Source organism: Melanotaenia boesemani (assembly GCF_017639745.1).
Source record: "Melanotaenia boesemani isolate fMelBoe1 chromosome 2 unlocalized genomic scaffold, fMelBoe1.pri SUPER_2_unloc_4, whole genome shotgun sequence".
Taxonomy (NCBI): Eukaryota; Metazoa; Chordata; class Actinopteri; order Atheriniformes; family Melanotaeniidae; genus Melanotaenia; species Melanotaenia boesemani.
In genome coordinates this window covers 204,294-225,633 of record NW_024580585.1, presented here as the reverse complement: position 1 = coordinate 225,633, position 21,340 = coordinate 204,294, and the positions used below count along the sequence as shown (strand labels likewise).

The following is a 21,340-nucleotide window of genomic DNA, read 5'->3' as shown; positions in this document are numbered from 1 at the left end:
CCACCCCGTGGCGACTCGCCTCTCAGTTTTAATTGCACCGAGACACCAAAACACAAGAAACACAACACACAAACAACACCTGGGGGGCATGGCATGCGGGGCATGGCGGGCGGGGCCACTTAGGTGGCCCGGCTCCCGGCTCATTGCAGTCACTGCCCCTCAGTTTTAATTACACACAACACACACTACATAAACAGTCAGGAGCGGGGAGGGAGAGGGTATTGGGGACCTCTCACACCCCTGCTCCCCCTGTGTATGGCTGGGGCGGGCGGTGGGGGTGGTTGCCCCGGGGCCGGGTTGGCTGCGCTGGTGGGCTGCTGGCTCTGTGGGGGTTGGGTCAAGGGGGGGTGCTTGGGGCTCGCTGTCTGCTGGTCCGCCTGGGGTGTCCCCCACGGGGCATGGTGGGTGGGTTGTGTGTGGCGCGACTATGTGGTGGTGAGTGATTGTGGGTGCGGCGCGGGGGAGGGTGTGAGTATGGGGTTATATGGGGTACAGATTGAAGTAGGTGGGGAGTGGGGGGAGGGGGCCGATAGCACCTTGGTTCCCGGGGAGTGCGGCTGGAACATCGGGGTGTGTGCTGGCCTGCGCCGGGTGGCTGTCTGGGGGGGCCTGGTCCTCCTGGGCATGTTGCGGGCCCTCTGCCTTTGGGGGGTGGGGCGGCCGCCTCTGGGCTCCTGGGACCCTGGGCCCTTCGCTTGGGCTGCCCTGGGTGGCCGGTCCCTGGCGGGGCCGGTGGCTGCTGATCTTGGCCCACTGGGGCCTGTGCCCCGAGACCGTGAGGGGCTCTTGCTGGGGCTCTCCTCTGCCGCCCTTCGGGTGGGGCTGGAGTCGTCTTTGTGGTGAGGTGGCTTGGGTTGGTGCTCCGGGTCTGCTGCTGAGGGCCCGGCCCAGGCCCTGGTCTGCCTCTGGCCTCCGTGGGGGCGTGGTCGCATTTGCATGATCTGATCACTCCTTGTTTCTCATGCTCTGCATGCTGACACAGTCACTGAGTTGTCTAGTGGGTTTTTAATATTAAGCGATAATTATTAAATTTATTTATTTATTTTTTTTTTTTTGTATTTTTCCTGTGAGTTTGTATCTGGTCGCTGTTATGTCTTTTTGATTTGGTTATTATTTAAAAACTCTTAATGACTGGCATCCCTGTTTTTTTCTGTGTGTGTTTCTGCTTTTGTAAAAGTTGTAGGAAATTTTCTGGTGTGTTCATGTACAGGTGTAACAGTTTGTTGTCTGGTGATGGTATGGATTGAAGGGTTGTCCTTCTGTCTGTGATCTTTTTGGCTCCTTTCTTCTTTCCCTTTTGCTATTTTTGCTATTTTTCATCTTTTTCTGTCCCCTCCTGTCAGGTCCAGCAAAGATTACATAGATTCCGTGATTCAAAGTAAATAAATAAATGAATCAGATTATCAAGAGGAGCCTTACCCATAGGCCTCCCCTTGGCAGAGCAAATTTGTTCAGCACGATACAGCAACCAGAATATCATTTTGCTTGCTATGATGCTGGACAGGACAAGTTAAAAAAAAAAAAAAAAACATGTGCACTTGGCACCAGGACACTCTAGGCTGCAGTTTGATGATCGACATTGTAGTCATATTGTCGGACTTGCGGCCGCATGTCCTGGACACTCGAGTGAAGAGAGGGGTGAAGCTGTCAACTGATCACCACCTGGTGGTGAGTTGGCTCAGATGGTGGGGGAGGATGCTGGACAGGCCTGGCAGACCCAAGCGTGTTGTAAGGGTCTGCTGGGAACTTCTGGCAGAGTCCCCTGTCAGAAAGAGTCTCAACTCCCATCTCGGGCAGAGCTTCAACCATGTCCCGGGTGAGGTGGGGGACATTGAGTCCAAGTGGGCTGTGTTCCGTGCCTCTATTGTCGAGGTGGCCAGCCGCAGCTGTGGCCATAAGGTCATCGGTGGCTGTCGTGGTGGTAACTCCCAAACTCGTCGGTGAACACCAGCAGTAAGGGATGCTGTCAAGCTGACGAAGGAGTCCTATCGAGCCTTTTTGGCCTGTGGGACTCCAGAGGCAGCTGATGGGTATCGGCGGGCTAAGTGGGGCGCAGCTTCGACCGTCGCTAAGGCAAAAACTCGGGCATGGGAGAAATTTGGAGAGGCCATGGAGAATGACTTCCAGATGGCTTTAAGGAGATTCTGGTCCACCATCCGGCGGCTCAGGATGGGAAAGCAGTGCTCCAACAACACCAGTGTCAGAGCTTGGTCCGCAGTGTCGGCAGTAAATCAGAATCGTTTCCAGTGCGGATTGGACTCCGTTAAGGCTGCCATTTGTCACCGATTCTGTTCATAACTTTTATGGACAGAATTTCTAGGTGCAGCCGAGTTGTTGAAGGGATCTGGTTTGGTGGCCTCAGTATTAGGTCTCTCCTCTTTGCAAATGATGTGGCTCTGTTGGCTTCATTGGGCCGTGATCTTCCACTCTCACTGGAGCGATTGACAGCCGAGTGTGAAGCGGCTGGGATGAGAATCAGCACCTCCAAATCCGAGACCATGGTCCTCAGCCGGAAAAGGGTGGAGTGCTCTCTCCAGGTCTGCAATAGCGTCCTGCCCCAAGTGGAGGAGTTCATGTATCTCGGGGTCTTGTTCACAAGTGAGGGAAGGATGGAGCGGGAGATCGACAGGCGGATCGGTGCGGCATCTGCAGTGATGCGGACTCTGCATTGGTTTGTCATGGTGAAGAAGGAGCTGAGCCAAAATGCAAATCTCTCGATTTACTGGTCGATCTACGTTCCCACCCTCACCTATGGCCATGAGCTGTGGGTAGTGACCGAAAGAACAAGATCGCGAATACAAGCGGCCGAAAAGAGTTTTCTCCGCAGGGTGGCCAGGCTCTCCCTTAGAGATAGGGTTGAGAAGCTCGGTGATCCGGGAGGGGCTCAGAGTAGAGTTGCTGATCCTCCGCATCGAGAGGAGCCAAATGAGTTGGCTCGGGCATCTGGTTAGGATGCCTCCTCTCTAGTGAGGTGTTCCGGGTACGTCCTACTGGAAAGAGGCCCTGGGGAAGACCCAGGACACTCTGGATGGATTACATCTCTTGGCTGGCCTGGGAATGCCTCAGGATTCCTCCGGATGAGCTGGTGAATGTGGCCGGGGAGAGGGAAGTCTGGGTTTCCCTGCTTAGGCAGCTGCCCCCGCGACCCAACTCTGGATAAGCGGCAGAAAATGGATGGATGGATGGATGAATTAGCACCATGGATCATCAAAGCTCTAAAGTCCTGAGTGAAGAGGAGAGGTTAGACTGCCTCTGGTGGTCAGACATGGAACTGCAGCTGCTGAAATACAGGATGTGACAGGATTCAGGAAAGTCTGTCTCATCCTTCCTCAACATCAGCTGTGAACATACTGAGTCCTTTCACGTTAACCAGCAAACCTGATGTAACCATCATCATCTTTGTCACAACACACACACATTGCCATCTTCATCACCTCCTCCAGCACCCGATTCAGCTGTTATCACATGACTGAACCAGCATTATCAGTAGTTATCAGTCCATTCCACACAGTAGGGCTCTACTCCGCCTCCTAGTGGCTCCAGTAGGTCCTTATCATCTATTCACACCACTGATCAGCAGCACTGATACAGGAAGACTCCTGATCCAGTCCCACAGGAATCCAGTCCACCGGCAGGTCTGAAATCTTTAGGATGACGCTGCATTTTCTGGTAAAACAACCTACATTTAAGTCATGTGACTGCTGAGTGAATATTGAGTGTAAAGTGACAAAGTATGGACATAAATCCAGGGACTCTCTCAGTCATTTTCATTCATGTCCTCATTATGAGTCCAGATCATCAAACACTAAGCCAGACTTCAGGAGCATGAAGAAGTAAAGAACTTGTGTTTTCCTGTCTAACTCCTCTTTTCAGATCAGATCAGGGGGAGGGGCTCCACTGACTGTCTCCATCATTGTGATCAGCTGTGTGCAGCTAATTGAAGGAAACTGATAAAAACTGCAACGACACTCATGTGTGACGTTGCACGGAGCACCGGCACCAACAGAAAACAACATGAATGAAAGAATCTAGAGGGAACGAGTCTTCAGGGACCAGAATACTTCCTGCTCTATATGTGTCTCATCTAAATTCATGTTGTGGGTCTGTTGCTGTGATTCAGCATCAGGAGCCTCCAGTAAGTGGGAGAATCACTGAGCATCATCATTCATGGGAAGCTTTTCATCCATCATGTGTTTAAATGTGTCTATACAGAGATAGGAATACAGGTCTGATCAACACGTGCACATTTCCACATGGACTGATTTCTAAAGAGAACTTTACAAGAACATGACTGTTCACACGCTTTTATAAATATCTGTGCTAAGCTAAGCTAAGCTAACATTTCCTGGATCATCTCTGTGTCTGATCCAGGGTCAGAGGACAGAAAAGATGTTTCTATGACAGAATGTCCCTTTAACCTGCAGAGATGTTTCCAGACTGAAGAAACTCTGAGCAACAGACAGTTATCACTGTTGTTCCTGCAGATGTTCTCCTTGGAGACTCTCCTACTCACATATCTGCTGTGAGCAAAGGAAAAAGGCTCCTACATGTGTGATGGTTCATATAACACTCTTATACAGCATGAAGCAGGACTGAGTGAAGGACAGAGAAATGTCTGCAGATTTTCCTCCTCTATCTGACATTGTGTGGCTGCAGCAGCCTCTCCATACCTGAGTCTGTGTGGATCCTTCAGTGCAACCATCAGCAGCTTCACTCCTGAGTCTCCTGGATGGTTGTATCTCAGGTCCAGCTCTCTCAGATGGGAGGGGCTGGAGGTCAGAGCTGAGGCCAGAGAAGCACAGCCTTCCTCTGTGATCAGACATCCTGACAGGCTGCAGAAAACAACACGTATGACAGAAACTCAGACAACTGCTGTGAAACTAAAGCTGAATGTCATCACATGTGGACCTGTTTCACATTATTGGCTTTGTGTCTTCATTTGCTCCAAGTTTAGGACTTCATGACTCAGTTTGACAAATGTCAAATTTCCAGGTTTCTACAGAGATCCACCAGATCATGTTTTCAGGGGAGTTTGTATCTTTTATCCTTTTGGTGGAGGTAGTGTGAGGTTGCTCTAACACAATCAATCAATCTATTAATCAATCAATCAATCCATCCATCCATCCATCCATCCATCCATCCATCCATCAATCCATCAATCCATCAATCAATCAATCAATAAATAAATAGTCCCCTTGCCCTCCGTGGGCGGTCTCATCCATCCAAGCTCGGGTCCTCTACCAGAGGCATGGGAGCTTGAGGGTTCTGCGCAGTATCTTGGCTGTTCCTAGGACTGCACTCTTCTGGACCGAGATGTTTGAGGTTTGTCCTGGGATCTGCTGTAACCACTCTTCCAGCTTGGGGGTTACTGCCCCAAGTGCTCCGATGACCACGGGCACCACTGTTGCCTTCACTTTCCAGGCCTTCTCAAGTTCTTCTTTCAGGCCTTGGTATTTCTCCAGTTTCTCATGTTCCTTTTTCCTGATGTTGCACTCGCTTGGTATTGCGATGCAACCTCTGCTGTTTGTCCATCACCACAATGTCCAGCTGGTTTGCCATTACCATTTTGTCAGTCTGGATCTGGAAGTCCCACAGGATCTTAGCTCGGTTATTCTCTACCACCTTCGGAGGTGTTCGATGTTACCATTTGCTTGTGGGATTCCAAGGTACTTGTAGCTGTCCTCAGTGTCTGCTATTCTGCCGTCTAGGAGTGAGACATCTTCCGTATGGACTACCTTCCCTCTCTTAGTCACCATCCCGCCACACTTCTCAAGTTCGAATGACATTCCGATGTCATTGCTGTGGATCCTGGTTGTGTGGATCAGTGAGTCAATGTCTTGCTCACTCTTGGTGTACAGCTTGATGTCATCCATGTAGAGGAGGTGACTGATGCTGGACCCATTCCTGAGTCGGTATCCATAGCAAGTCTTGGTGATTATTTGGCTGAGGGAGTTCAGACCTATGCAGAAGAGCACAGGGGACAGGGCACACACACACACACACACACACACACACAAACACACATATATATATATATATATATATATATATATATATATATATATATATATATATATATATATATATATATATATTTTTTTTTTTTTTTTTTTTTTGGCATTTTGTTCTCTTACTATTATAGAGCATTTGAATTTTCAACAGAGGGAGCCACTACTCTGCTGGCTATTCTGTTTACAACATGCTCAGTGGGGTAAATATAAATAAATGACCTGATACTATTTCATTATGGATGAGACCGAAGTTCCAGAAACATTCATATTTCATGCTCTGAAATCTGGACAATTAACATTAAACTATCAAAAACAAACAAACAAAAGCAAAACAAACAAACAACCCCCCGCCAAAAAAAAAAAAAAACACAACAAACCTCCCCGCTCCAAAAAAAAAAAAAAAATCAAAACAGATCCACATCCTCCCACATGTACTATGAAGAAAAAAGTTGTGGTGTAAGAGACCTAAATCAGAGACACACAAACATCTGATATTCATACAAACATCTTCCACAAGTTTGTTACTCATGAATAAAAACTCTTTTAAACTTTTAGTTTGATGAATCCTGACCTGAGAGTTTCCAGTTTGCAGTCTGGACTCTTCAGTCCACCACACAGCTTCTTCAGTCCTGAGTCCTGCAGGTCGTTGTTACTCAGGTCCAGTTCTGTCAGACTGGAGGACTGGGAGCTGAGGACTGAGGACAGAGGTCCACAGCTTGTCTCTGAGAGACCACACGCACTCAGCCTGGAGAGAAAGTTACAGAGAAAATGTAAGACGTGAAAAGACTGAATCAGCACTCATGTTGAATGTCGACTCAAAGAACACCTGTAGAGAAAATCAGGTGTAACTCCACAGTGTTTTACCTGTTTCATAGTGTTCTTACTGTTTGTGGACTGTTTCATTTTACATGTATGTAATTGGTAAAAGAGGTGTTGGTAAAATAATTTCACTTTACCCTCTAAAACTGTCCTAAGAAGAGAGGTTTTATTCTTTCTTTGTTTTTTTCCTTTTTTTTTTCTTTTCTTTTAACTAAGTTTAGTGAGGGTGACTGTAAGGAATGGACTTCTGTGCGCAAAGGAAATTTAGCTTCTCATGCATACCAGATAGTGAGCATGACATACTCTCTCTTTCTTGTGCACACAAGATGTCAGTATTGTTTTTTTTTCTTTTCTTCTGTGCACATTATTTTATATTAAACTGACCCTTTTAACCCCCTAAGTGCCAAAGTAGCAATTTTGTACCAAGCAAGGTAGCTGAATAAAACCAACCATATAACAGAGGTGTCAGTTTACGAAGGACCAACTTGTGACCTCAGAGATGAGCATTAGGCACTGATTTATATATGTGCAGCCTCCACACATGGTCCGGTCAGAACAGATGAGGTATACAGCACCAGTCCAAGACACTTCTTCTTATACCATGCTTTATTGTTGCTGAGTCACTTTCTCCATGTGGACAAATGTAAATCGGTAAGTCTGTGCTTTCTTTAAAGAGAAATAAAATACACAGAATTATCCTACAGAAACTGGTCATGCTTGCATGTTTTTAACACCGTTTTCTTGTGATAACAGATTATTCAAATGCAGGGTGGTGGTGTGTGTGTGGGGGGGGGGGGGGGGGGTTCTGTTCTAGAGGCTGACATTTTTTCAGGAATCCCATGGTTCACGGGATTCCCATAAGATTCCCATGGGATGGGAGTCAATTTTACTATTAATCACGTGATTGAGACAGTACAGGATAAAAAGTTAACGGGAGCAAATGGAAAAACAAAAGAAGGAAAAAACAAACAAACAAAAAAAAACACAGGCACCGCCATTTTGTAGTTTTCACTCAATAAACCTACACTGTAACCAAGGAAATAAAGAACTACACTACCCAGAAGCCAACACTGCTTTCCGGTGGTGTGCCATAAATCGAATGTCTGCCAGAAACTGATTAGACGGCCGCCCAGCTTGTTAATGCTGTGTCACCCAGTTTCTCTCTCTGGTCTACGGATGTTCCTCTTGGTATAAAACTGACATAAAAATAAAAAAAAAAAACAATAATAGCCTAATATGGCGACTCTGGCCTTCCACATCACGCAAATTAAAAACTCATGATAAATCCTAACCTGAGAGTTTCCAGTTTGCAGTTGGGACTTTTCAGTCCATCACACAGCTTCTTCATTAAAGAGTCCGCCAGGTCGTTGTATCTCAGGTCCAGTTCTGTCAGACTGGAGGACAGGGAGCTGAGGACTGAGGACAGAGGTCCACAGCTTCTCTCTGAGAGACCACACACACTCAGCCTGGAGAGAAAAAGGAAGATAAAATTATGGAGAAAGTTTTATACACAGTTAGTGTACATGCACCAACCTGTGAATAGCCTGCTGCAGTCACCTCTTAGCTTTTGATGTTTCTTTAACTTTTAAACAGCTTATTTTGTATTGTCACTTTCTATATTTTGCTTTTTATTGTAGCTGTTAAGGCGGAATTATACCGGGTGCGTGTCCCGCACGTCCCAGAAGTGCGGCACGTCCCAGAAGTGCGTTTTCGTGGTGCTCCAGTTGACCCGCTGCTTGGGAGGGAAGTGGAGGGGGGAGGGGTGGGGGGGATTTTAGGGGGGGGGGGGGGGGGGGGGGGTAACCTAGGTAGTAAATCATCAGAGGAGGTGTGTCTTTAGTGGTGTTTGTGAAAGTGGTGCACGTGTGTGAGCAATAAGTAAGCCTGTGAACTTTCTCCCAGTTCCTTTCTCCAGTCTCTGCCACCTGATGATAGTGGGGCGTCCTTGTGAGCTGATCCAGGAAAAGTCCACCGCCCAAGAGGAGGGTGGGGAAAGGGTTGGGGGACTGAGCATCCGTCAACATAACATTCCAGGAGAAACATAACATTCCTGGAGAAAACCAGGATCCTAGTTATTCATATCCATGGTCTGATACAGGTTTGCAAATGGAAACACAAAACGCTGCATATGGACCCCTAGTAGGAACCTATAACCCCGTCCATACATGGAGCCCAGAATTCACTGACTCTTAGCAAATGGCTGCTACATCTGCACCAAATATTGTCACATGCAATGGATCAGACACTTTATTGGCAACCTGTTTTAGCTCATTTAATATTTGAAAATGTAGATTTACCAAAAAGGGGAGGTTTAACTTCTAGCATGACTAGGTTCATTTGGTCTATTCCAATTGTAGTTTTAAGCATTGTTTTTTTTTTATCAGAAAGATTTTTCAATAAGCTGTCACTTTAACTTCTGGTGCAAATCCCATCTTAATAATCACCTGGGGTCTTATTTATCAAGCTTGCGTAGGAACAAAAACCGGCATTCAACGAATATAGTCAACTTTTGGGATTTATGAAAACCAAACTTGATGGGAAAATATTCCTTCTTCCACGGCAACTCTGACCCAGGTGTACACACAGAATCTAGAGAAACGGGAAACCTCGACACCAACGGTACACAATAAAATCAAGGAAATGCTGTGAAATGTGAGGCACTTGTACACAATGCACTATTACCTTTCAAACCACGTGTTATATATTAAAGCTGTTTGCAGAAATGAATAAAGATGCACATTCTAAGCTTTGGTCTGTCATTCCAGCAGAGCGGGACGCAGACTGGAGGCTGGAGGTCTAGAAATGATGCAACGCTAATCAAGCACACAAGAGGTGGATTTCCTTTTATTTATTCTTACACAATGATTTTGTTAATTGTTGTCCCAATGTCTGTCCAGACGGTCTTTATTCCCCACAACTCCTTGTTCACATCCTAAATAGTGGTGATTGTGACCCTCTGCACCGTCCACCCAGCTGGAGTACCTAACAACTAGAAAGAAATATTATTTAACACTAAATAAACTGCTACCAATCTCAGATGTATCTGTACATGTTTATTTAATAAATTAGAACAAATGACTAAATTACTGACATCAGTACTTTCATTTAGCAGACGCTTTTTCTCCCACATGGCAGATGGATGCTCTACCAACTGAGATATCCAGCCAGGTGGTTAGCATTGCAGCCTCACAGCAAGAAGGTCGCTGGTTTGAGCCTTGGCTGGGGCGAGGTTTGAACAGGGGGCGGTGGCCTTTCTGTGTGGAGTTTGCACGTTCTCCCCGTGTATGCGTGGGTTCTTTCTGGGTTCCCCGGCTTCCTCTCGCTGACATGCATGCCAGACATGCATGTCAGGTAAACTGGTTATTCTAAATTCTCAATGGAAGTGAGTGTGCGTGTGAATGGTTGTTTATCTATCTGTGTTGGCCCTGCGACAGACTGGTGACCTGTCCAGGCCTCTCACCTGCTAAATATGCTGGGATAGGCTCCAGCTCCCCCGCGACCCAAAAATGGACTAAGCGGTTAAGATAATGGATGGATGGATGGATTACCTGGTCCTCTCTGCTGTAGCCTGCTTACAAACAAAACACTGGAGTGTATTTATTACAATCTTAGACATTGTTGACCACATCACCGAGTAAAACAAACTCTCCATATCCTCGTAACTTAAAGGACTACAGACACACAACACAACCCTGGAGAGACTGGAACAGTTCTGATTCATGTTCAGACCACTTCTGGATCCTCATCGGTTAGTAACCTGGACTTGGACACCAGTATCTGCTGTACTGGGGCCCCTCAGGGAACTGTATTCTCTCCCCTGCTCTTCCCCCTCCACACCACGGATTTCAACTACTGCACAGAGGCCACTTCAGAAGTTTCCTGATGACTGTGGTATTTAGAGATGAGGATGAGGATGAGGAAAGGGAGAACTGGACTGCAATGATGTGCCTGTAAAAGTGTTTTGAGGCTATATTTTTGTGAATAGACATGAAAGTAAAGCTGAATTAAAACTGAACTGAGTAAGACAAGAGCATTTTACTCCAGACTGGGTGACTAATTTTGTAACTTCTGTAACCAAATTGTCAAATTTTTAAGGTCATTCATCCTCTTGACAGATGACACATTAATGATGCTTGTGTTCGATTTGGCAGTCCCAGCATTTATGATCAAGAGAATGCATGAGGAATCCTTTTTATGATTTCTCTCCAAACTAATGCATCAATAACATTAAAAATGGCAAGGATCAATGTGCATTTTAAAACACGATGCTGTGATTAAAGAAAAAAAAAAAGAGTATTAAAAAAGGGTAGGAACAGATTTCAGAGTTGCCCTTTGATTTTTGTTTTCAATAAAAGTGATTAAGTCGACAACATTACTTAAAATCTCCAAATTTAAATTAATTTAAAACCTTGAATTTTTATTTAGATTTTTTTATGATGAAAGTGGTAGTTTTCTGTGATGTAAATTTTGTGAGTTCACATATTATACAACATTTTTGGATATTGAAGTAAAATTCACTGAAATTTATAAAGAAAAGCTGATGTTGTTAGTGATGTAGGTCTGGTGAGATGGTAGATTCAAACAAGGCATGCCCAATCATTAATTCATTTAGTTGTATTTTTGCCAGTCAAATTATGTCTTTTAAGGTCCACTCTGGAGCACAGCAGGGAGGATTCGGCCAGCCTGACAGCTTTTATATATCGGTGCAACGCAGAATCGTCATGGGAAAGCCAAACAAACATCAAGCCCCTCCACCTTATCTAAGGCCAAGAAACAGCTAAACGAGGATTCACCTGGAGCTATTTCATCACCTGGGAATGACTCAGACGTTCTTATCTCTATAGATAAGAAACTTAGTAGTTTTGACGCACGTTTGAGCCTTGTGGAGATCCTCCACAGAGTCCTAGGCATTACGCAAATCACTGCAATTCTGCCAGAAGTAGGTGGAAACCCTGGCTGCAGAAAATGCCAGCCTCAGAGAGCTGATAAAATCCCTCACCTAGAGCTTGAGCCGACTCTCTGAGGAAATTAAGATAAAAGAAAGAGTGATCGATCTGCAGGTGCGGAACATGAGAGAGAATCTGGTATGAACAGGGATTCCAGAGCAGACAGAAGAGGACCCCGAGACCACGGTGAAAAACTTCATCCAAACTCTTTTTTTTTTTTTTTTTTTTTTTTTTTTTAAAAACTTGTCCTGTTCAGCATTGTAGTGTTAATTTCGTTAACGAAAACTAAAAAAATATTTTTTAGTTTTCATCAACGCACATTTTTCACTGGACGAAAACTAGACTAGACGAGACTAAAACCCCCATTAAAAAACAATAACTGGGACTACAACAGAATGCATTTTCATGGACTAATAAAGACAAGACAAAGATGTAGTTCACTAAATAAAACTGGGCTAAAATCTATGGACATTTAAGTTCACAAGCAAAGACAGGACGAAAATTACATTATTATATGATATGATTTTGTCAAATCCTGTCTCCTTCTCAGCTCTTCCGCCGTTGCACACAGTGACACACCCCCTCAGTGTTGCCAACTTAGTGATTTTGTCGCTATATTTAGCAAGTTTTCAGACCCCTCTAACGATTTTTTTTTTCACAAAAGTGACAAGTGACAAATCTAGCTAAGTTTTCTGGTAGGAGCCTTTGAAGACCGACGTGAATGACTTTTCAATGTGGAGTCAATGCTGCACAGACCCCTCCCCCATCCAAAAGCACTCAGAAAAGGCTTGGTGGCTGGCTATCTTATATTAGCTTCTTAGCATGTAGCAACCATAGCCACTTATTAATAGAATTGTGTGTGAAGTTGAATTTATGCTAACTTAGATATGTTATACAGTTATTTCAGTTGGATTGAAAGTTTGATTAAAGCAGACAGAATTATGAACTAATCCAGGAGCTGCAAGTGAACTACAGTGAACACAAAACACATGGGCAGCTACACATGGATGCAAACTAAAAACTAAAACTAAAACAAATCATCTAGATAAAATAAAATAATACACAACACTTATGTCATGGTTGCTGCTCTGCTGGGCCTACAGCTCCTCATCACGCTCATCTGCTCCACCTGGTGCAGCCCTGATTACTCACTCTGTTCACCTGCTCCCCTCCCTACTTAAGCTCACTCCAGTCCTTGCTTCCCTGCCAGATGGTCAGCATTGTTTTCCCGTGTTGATGTCCAGCGTTTACTCTTGTTTTCTGATTCCTGTGTTTGACCCAGTTACGGCCCTTGGACTTCTCTTGCCTCATCCCCTGTCGGACTGCTCCTGCCTTGTGCTCTCCTGGATTTTGACCTGTTTTGGAACGACTACGGATATTCGCCTGCCCCAGCTAAGTAGTCTGCCTCCTACCCCTGTTTATGACTCTTGGCTTCCTAAATCTCTGCTCGTTTGGATTGTGGATCATCCTGACTGTTTCTGGAGTCCTTTCAGGATATTATCCCCGGCTTTACCTGAGGAAGGCACCACCGCTTCCTACTGGACCAAACCCTGCTCATCTCCTCCATTACCCAGACTGAATAAATTACTTTCTTGGAATCTATCACTGTGTGTGTGGCTGAATTTCCGGGTCCTCAGGGAGACACCATTACAACTTAATTCAAAACAACTTTTCATACATGAAATAGCCAAAATGTGGTATAAAAGTAAGTAAAATTGTCTGTGTTTTGAATGTCTGGGGTCGCCAGAGTGTTGTGATATCTAAATGGGGTTCCAAGCTAAAAAAGCTTGGGAATCATTGCTCTAGGAGTTTGCATCCCAATGTATGTATTTGTTGACATAATATGCTGTTCTGTCTGTCTTTATTTTACCATCACAAGGACATTTGATCTGAATTGGCATCAATATTAATATAAATAAATGCATGTGTGGCAGGAGGTGTTTCCCTCCAGGCCACTGTGGGGCGTTGGGCTATTGAGTTCATGGCTCACATTACACACATTATGCATTACACTTGCACTCTTCTCCCCCTGCCTTCCCGGCAGTGTGACTGTGTGCTAGGTTGGCGTGGCAGCCTTGACCACACGTATTTGGAAGTAGCATGGTGATCGCCTGTGTTGGGGGAGATGTTTGTGGTGCGGGGCGCTCAGGTGCGCTACTGCCAGTGTGTGGTAAGTTTGATTGGAATGCCTTTTGCATTTAGTGTAGTTCCTTGCACATGGCTTTTTATGTGCTGCAGAGGGAGAGTGTCATTGGTTGCCCTCCGTCCCCTCCGAGATTCACTAACGCTGCACTGGTGGGTGCTGGATAGGACAGATCCTTTGTCGGACCCATTAAGCCTTGGTGGCCTGCTGTTCTGGCTCTACGACAACCCATGCGTTGGCTCTACGAGATTATGTTTTGGTTTTAGGAGACTGCACGAGCAGTCCAGCGCTCGTGCATATGTTTGGTCTCAGGATTGTCCCTGGTAAAGGTCCAGCACATTGTACCACCTTGACCTCCCGGATTCCTTTTATTGCAAATTTACAGCCCTTTTATTTATATCTTGTGGGCATTTTTAATTTTTATAAAGTTTATATATATATATGGTATTGTATTGTATATTTTGTATGCAGGTGCTGGGACCCGAGGCAGCTTCCCTTATCCTGGTGGTGGCTTTTCTTCAGCATGTGAGTTTCTCCTGTTTTGGTTTGATGCTGCTGTTGCTGGTCCCAACCCCATACTTTTAATTATGTGTGATTTCTTTTTTTTAATCAATCAATCAATCAATCAACCTTTATTTCTATAGCACCTTCTCGTACCCCAGGGTACCCAACGTGCTGTACAGATAAAATGATGACAAATAAAACATCAAATCACAATAAAACAAGCAGTTTAAAACAGTAAAACAGACAGATAAAAATATAATTAAAAGACCTAGCCTAATGATCCCGCTCTCTAGGGTTAAAAGCCAAAGTAAAGAGATAAGTTTTCAAAAGACATTTAAAATTATTCAAATCTTTGGCAGACCTCACAGAGAGAGGAAGTCCATTCCAAAGTTTTGGAGCCACCACGGAGAAAGCTCTGTCTCCCCGAGTGACTAACTGAGTCCTTGGGACTACTAACCTGAATTGATTTTCTGACCTCAGTGCCCTACCAGGACGGTGGTGGTGAAGCAACTCGGACAAATAAACAGGTGCTAGACCATGTAAACATTTAAAAGTCAAGAGTAAGAGTTTAAAAGAAATTCTAAAAGCAACAGGCAGCCAGTGAAGGGATCGCAGCACTGGCGTAATGTGCTCCTGCCATCTAGTACCCGTTAGTAAGCGGGCAGCTGAGTTCTGAATCAGCTGGAGACGGTGCAGAGAGATTGATCAATCCCAGAATAAAGGGAGTTGCAGTAGTCCAGTCTAGAGAAAATAAAAGCGTGAATAACCCTTTCTAGGGCATCACGGGGAAGGTAAGGTTTAATTCTAGAAATACAGGAAAAACAAAAAATACCGCAAAATATGAACTTAGTTAATTGCTAAAACCAGGCAAAGACCCCACACTTCCATCCAGTTACCGTCCCATATCTTTAATAAATGTAGACCTGAAAATAATTAGTAAAGCTCTTGCCAGAAGGACAGAAAAAATAACCCCTCTTATAATACATCCGGACCAGACAGGTTTTATAAAAGGTCGACATTCATCTACTAACACGCGTAGACTAATTAACCTCATAGATTACTCTACTTTACATAATCTAGAATCCACAATCATTTCTCTAGATGCAGAAAAAGCCTTCGACAGGGTAAACTGGAAGTTTCTATTTGCAACACTAGACAAATTTGGGTTTGGACCTTCTTTCATAGAGTGGATTAAAATATTATATAATAACCCAAATGCATGTGTGAAAACCAACGATCAAACTTCTCCAAGCTTCCGCTTACAGAGAGGCACCAGACAGGGCTGCGCACTCTCCCCCTCACTTTTTGCCATTTTCATAGAGCCGTTAGCAGCTGCTATTAGACAAAATACAGAAATTAAAGGAATCCAGGGCAAAAATATAGAACATAAAATAAGTCTTTATGCAGATGATGTATTACTCTTCCTTCAGAACTCACAAACATCACTCTCTGAGACAATCACAGTTATTAATAAGTTCTCATCAATATCTGATTATTCTATTAACTGGTCTAAGACTACAGCCATGTCCATCAACTGTGACCTACAAAACATCCCTAATATCAAAATACAGACAGGAAACATTAGATATTTAGGTATAAATATTTCCCCCAGATTATCAGATTTAACAAAATTAAACTATGTTCAGCTACTAAAAACAATAGAAGATGATCTATTACGGTGGAGGCGCTTACCCATCTCAATAATGGGGAGAGTTGCCACCATTAAGATGATGATCCTACCTAAAGTTAATTATTTATTTGCAATGATACCCACTAAACCCTCCACCAGTTGGTTTAAATCTCTGGACTCTTTCATATCCAAGTTTCTTTGGAAAAACAAGCCGTCACGTATCAGTCTTAAAACCTTACAGCAGACTAAACATAGAGGAGGACTGGACCTACCAAACTTTAATAACTACTTTATAGCTAACAGGCTGCAGTACATCTCCAAGTGGCTCAAACCCAGTTATCTGGATGAGCCGTGGCTAGATGTGGAGCAGGCTTTGTGTGAGGACTTAGTCATCTCTGACCTGCCGTTCATCAGCTCAACCATTAAACCATATAAGTGCTTTAAAAGCCTTAACATCCGTTTTTCCTTAATGGCTTGGTGGGAATTCTGTAAGATAACCAGATCTTCCCTCTTTCCATGTAGACTTACACCCATCTGGAACAACCCTGACATCCTGCAGAACAAAAAGATGATAAACTTCACTCAATGGAAGACTAAAGGAATACAACAGTTAGGACAGATAATAGAAAATGGAAACTTTGTATCTTTCAACACAATTGTCTCACAGTATGGAATCAACAGCAATAAATTCTTAGAGTACCACCAACTAAAATCAATTATATGTAAGAAGTATACCCCTGTACAGTTAGACTTGCAGCTTCCTGTCAGAATAGCAGAATTCTTGAATCTTAATACTCCAAAATTATTATCAAAAATATATAGATTACTTGCAAAGCTAGAAGACAGGATATCTCTCCCAACTTCAAAATGGGAAGATGATTTATCTAATAACTTTGATCAGAAAAGATGGTCACAAATATGTTTAAACACGTTTAAAATGACTCAGAATTCAAATATACAACTAAGACAATTCAAAATTCTCCATAGAACTCATTATACAGGACACAGGATGTTCAGGATGGGCCTTTCACCATCAGATATCTGCCCACACTGCTCTGAGAACACTTCTGATAGCTACATCCATGCGCTGTGGTCCTGCACACCTGTCCAAAGGTTCTGGATTAAGGTGTGTGAAGATCTCTCAAAATGGTTTAAAACTAGTTTTCCTGCAAACCCCACACTTTGCCTACTGGGCGACCTGGGTGACACCAACATAGGAATACACTCCATAAACTTGGTCCTCGCAGTCTTATGCATCGCAAAGAAAACTATTCTTGTGAACTGGAAAGATAAGAATAATTTGTCTATCCAGCAGTTTAGAAATCTCCTGTTAGATCACATCAGCATTGAGACAATGTCTGCCTCCTCCAGGAACCAGTCAGATGACTTTCATTCCCTCTGGTCCCCTGTGACTGGCTACATCACTTAATGTAGGTGGAGGATTGCGGCTTAGCTGGGATGGGGGCGGATGTGGGTGGGGGGTCCCTGGTGGCTTCAGGTCTCCGGTTGTCTCCTGGGTGGGGATCTAGGCTGCTCCGCTGCTGGGTCGGCTGGGGGTTCCGGTCTGGGCGGGCGGCATTGGGTGGGCCCCGGGGTGGGGCTGCCTCGTGGCGGTGGGGGGTGGCTGCCGGGGTGCCTGGGTCGGTGTCCGTCGGCCCCTGGCCGGGTGGCCGGTCGGGCCCGGGGTGGGCCGGGTGGGGGCCCCGGGCTCTGGGGTGTCGGGTCTCCCCCCGCTCCTGTGGGTGTGGGGTCTGCCGCTGCTGGGGGGGGCTGGGCCCGTCCCGATGTGCCGTGCCGGGGGTTGGTCCGTGCCCTGGTGCTTGGTCGCAGCCCCGGAACCTGGGTGGGGGTGTGTTTGTATATAGGTGGGTGTGTGTGTGTGTGTGTGTGGGTATGCTGGTGTGTGGGTGGGTGTAGAGGGACGTGTGTGCCGTATGTGTGTGTGGGTGTGTATGAAGGTCTGGGTGTGTGCGTGTATGTGTGTGTGTGAGTAGTGTGCGGGTGTGTGTGTGGAGGTCTATGTGGGATGTGGGTGTGTGTGAAGGTATGTATATATGAGTGTGTGCACGTGGAGGTCGAGGTGTGTGTGGAGGAGTGAAGGAGTGGGTGGAGGCGTGAGTATGTATGGAGGTGCTTGTGTGTATATGCAGGTATGTATGTGAGTGTGTGTGTAGTGGTGTATGTGTATGGAGGGGTATGAGAGTGTGTGTGTATGTGGGCACCGGTGTGTGTGTTTATAGGTATGTGCGTGACGTGTGTGTGTGGAGGTATGTGCACGTATTGAGGTGTTGGTATATAGAGGTGTGTGAGAGTGTGTGTGAGTGGCTGGGGAGAAAAAAAAAAAAAAAAAAAAGTGTGTGCGTTTGCAGGGGCTTAGGACGTGTCCTCTGGGGGGCGCCCTGGCCGGGTGTTGGGGGCGGGGGCCTGGGGTTCCCTTCCTTCGCCTCGCCCCCCTCCCACTCAGAAAGAGGAAAGTGGCCCCTTGGGCTGGTGGCTGGCCCCTGGGGGGGTTCGTGGCGTGCCTGGGTTGGGGTGCCTGCTCTGGGCCTGTGACGCCCTTCGGGGCCGGCGGGGGACGGGGGCACCCTAAGCCACTGGCGGGTCGTCTTCCAGGGGGGAGGCTTACCCCCCTCTGGACCTACATCTCCTGACCCCTCCCCTCCCCACTCTTCACTACATACACAGGTAGGGTCGTGGGGGGTGTGCTTGTTGCGCTGGGTGGGGCAGGGGGGTCATCATAGTGGCCCCGCTGCTTCGCCGAGCGGCAGCATGCCTCCCAGCTTTTAATTCCACTTAGTCACTGAGCACAAATAACATTTGCAACATACAAACACGTTTTGGGGGGTGGAACATGCGAGGTCAGGTGGGTGGGACTGCTCAGGTGGCCCCACCCCCTCCTCAATGCAGTTACTGCCCCCCAATTTTAACCCTCTTTTTTTAATTGCAAACAGCACATAATATATTCCCTCACTAGTGGGGGAGGGAGGGGCGATGGGGTCTTCAAGCGCCCCTGTCTCCATGGATGGCCCGGGGGCGGGGCGGGCCGGGTGGCCTGTCGCGTTGGCCCGGGGCGTGGGCGGGCTGTCCCGGGGGGTTTGGCTGCTGGCCCTGGGGGGAAGGTGCTGTTTTGGGGGTGGGGAGTGGGGGACTGGGGCGGGGTGGGGGGGGGTGGGGGCCTGGCTCGTGTCTCCTCGCCTCCTGGCTGGGGCTGTCCCCCCGCGGCGTGGGGTGGCGGGAGGATGGTGGTGGGGGGATGGTGTTTGTGTGTGTGTGTGTGTATGTGGGGGGGGGGGGTGGTGGTGTGTGGGTGGGAGAGTGGTGTGTGTGTGGGGGGATGGGTGGTGGAGGGATGGTGTGTGTGTGTGGGAGGGTGGGGTGTGTGGAGGTGGATGTGTGGTGTGTGGGAGGGGGGGGCGGTGTGGGTGTGGGAGGATGAATGGTGGAGGGATGATGTATGTGGGGGAGGATGGGGTATGTGTGGGAGAATGTATGGTGCAGGGATGGGGAGTGTGTGGGAGGATGGATGGTGGAAGAATGGTGTGTGTGCAGGAGGATGGATGGTGTATGGGAGGGAGGATGGTGTGTGTGTGGGGGAGTGGTGTATGTTTGGGAGAGTGGGTGATGGAGGGGTGGTGTGTGTGTGTGTGGGAGGATGGGGTACGTGAAGGTGGATGTTTGGTGTCGGAGAGGGAGGACGGTGTATGTGTAGGAGAATGATGTATGTGTGGGAGGATGGGTAGTGGAAGGATGGTGTGTGTGTGTGTGTGTGGGAGGTGTGAAGGTGGAGGATGGTGTATGTGTGGGAGGATGAGTGGTGGAGGGATGATGTGTGTGTGGGAGGATGGGGTAGGTGTGGGAGAGTGTATGGTGGAAGGATGGTGAGTGTGTGGGAGGATGGATGGTGGAAGGATGGTGTGTGTGTGGAAGGATGGATGGTGGAAGGATGGTGTGTGTGTGTGGGAGGACAGAGTATGTAAGGGTTGGATGGTGTATGTGTGGGAGGATGAATGGAGGAGTGGAAGGAGAGTGTGTGTGTTTGTGTGTGTTGGTCTGGGGGGGGGGCAGGACTGGTTCTCGGGGTGTGCGGCTGGGCGCTGGGGTGTGGGGCTGGCCTCTGGCGGTGGCCGTCTGGGCGGGCCGGGTCCCCCCGGGTGGCGTGCTGGCCCTCGGCCTGTGGGGGGGGGGGGGGGGTGTCCCTGCGCTCCTGGGCCCGGGCCCTCTGCCCCGTCTGTCCCGGGCGGCCGGTGCCCGGGGGGGTCGGGTACTGCTGGCCTCGGCCTGCCGGTGCCCTGTGTCCGCGGGGCGGCTCCTGCTGGGGTCTCCTGCTGCTGCCTTCCTGGGCGGGCGAGTGGTCGTCTCTGTGGACCGGTCGGGATCTGTAGCCTACGGGGGGGCTGGTGGCCTGGGTCTCGGGACCGCTGGCCTGACTCTGGCCTCTGTTCAAGTGAGGTGGCATCTGCATGATCACTCTGCATGGTCACTCCTTCCTGAACGTCTCCACACAGTCTTTGCGTCGCCATGTGGCCGAGTTCTCCAGCATATCCACACAGGTTTCTCTGCGCGTGTTTTTGAATACAGCAGTTTCACTTATATCTATTATCATATTTTTTTTTCTTTTTTTTTTATTATTTCTGTTGTTATTATTATTATTATTACTCTTACTCTTATTATTATTACTACCACTATTATTATTATTACTATTATTGTGATTATTATTATTGTTACTATTATCAACTAGTTGTGTAATGACCTACTGGCCAGGATGATCTTAGCTATATATGTTGCAAGTAGTATGGATTACATGGTTTTCTGTATAATGTTTTAAGTCCCCACCCGCACTCCCCACACCCTTTCTGTCCCTCTCTCTCCCCTCCCTCTTCTCTCTACTTTCTTTTCTATCTCTCTCTCTCTCTGTCCCCTCCGGTCGAGTCCAGCATTAAGAGTCTGATTTAATAAAGTTTTTCATGTCATCAAGAGGGACTTTATACATGTAGTATAAATCCCTGCTTGATAGAGTAAAATTGCCCAGCACCAGACAGCAGCCAGACAATCATTCTGTTTGCAACGATGCTGGACAAGACAGGTTTAAAAAAAAAAAAAAAAAAAAAAAAAAAAAAGGTTTAATTCTGCTGATAAGCCTCAGCTGATAAAAGCTAGACTGGACTACTGCACAAACCTGCCTGTCAAATTTGAGGTTAAGATCAAATAAAACACCAAGGTTTTTAATAAAAGAATGAATAAATAAGTCGAGGGTACCAATAATGCTGCTGCATCCTGCCAGCATGTC

The 21,340-nt window shown here is 46.6% G+C and overlaps 1 protein-coding gene across 1 annotated transcript in view; it reads right to left on the bottom strand.

Moving 5' to 3' along the window:
- The window catches only part of LOC121636075 (NLR family CARD domain-containing protein 3-like), a gene marked incomplete at its 3' end in the record, with an annotated part of 44,419 nt that overhangs the window by 4,367 nt on the left and 18,712 nt on the right, over nucleotides 1–21,340 (bottom strand). The window contains exons 5-6 of the mRNA XM_041979401.1: nucleotides 8,123–8,296; nucleotides 6,583–6,756 (exon numbers count right to left, since the gene is read on the bottom strand). Coding sequence (XP_041835335.1) covers nucleotides 6,583–6,756; nucleotides 8,123–8,296 — 348 coding nt within the window. The remainder of the gene's footprint in view (nucleotides 1–6,582; nucleotides 6,757–8,122; nucleotides 8,297–21,340) is intronic.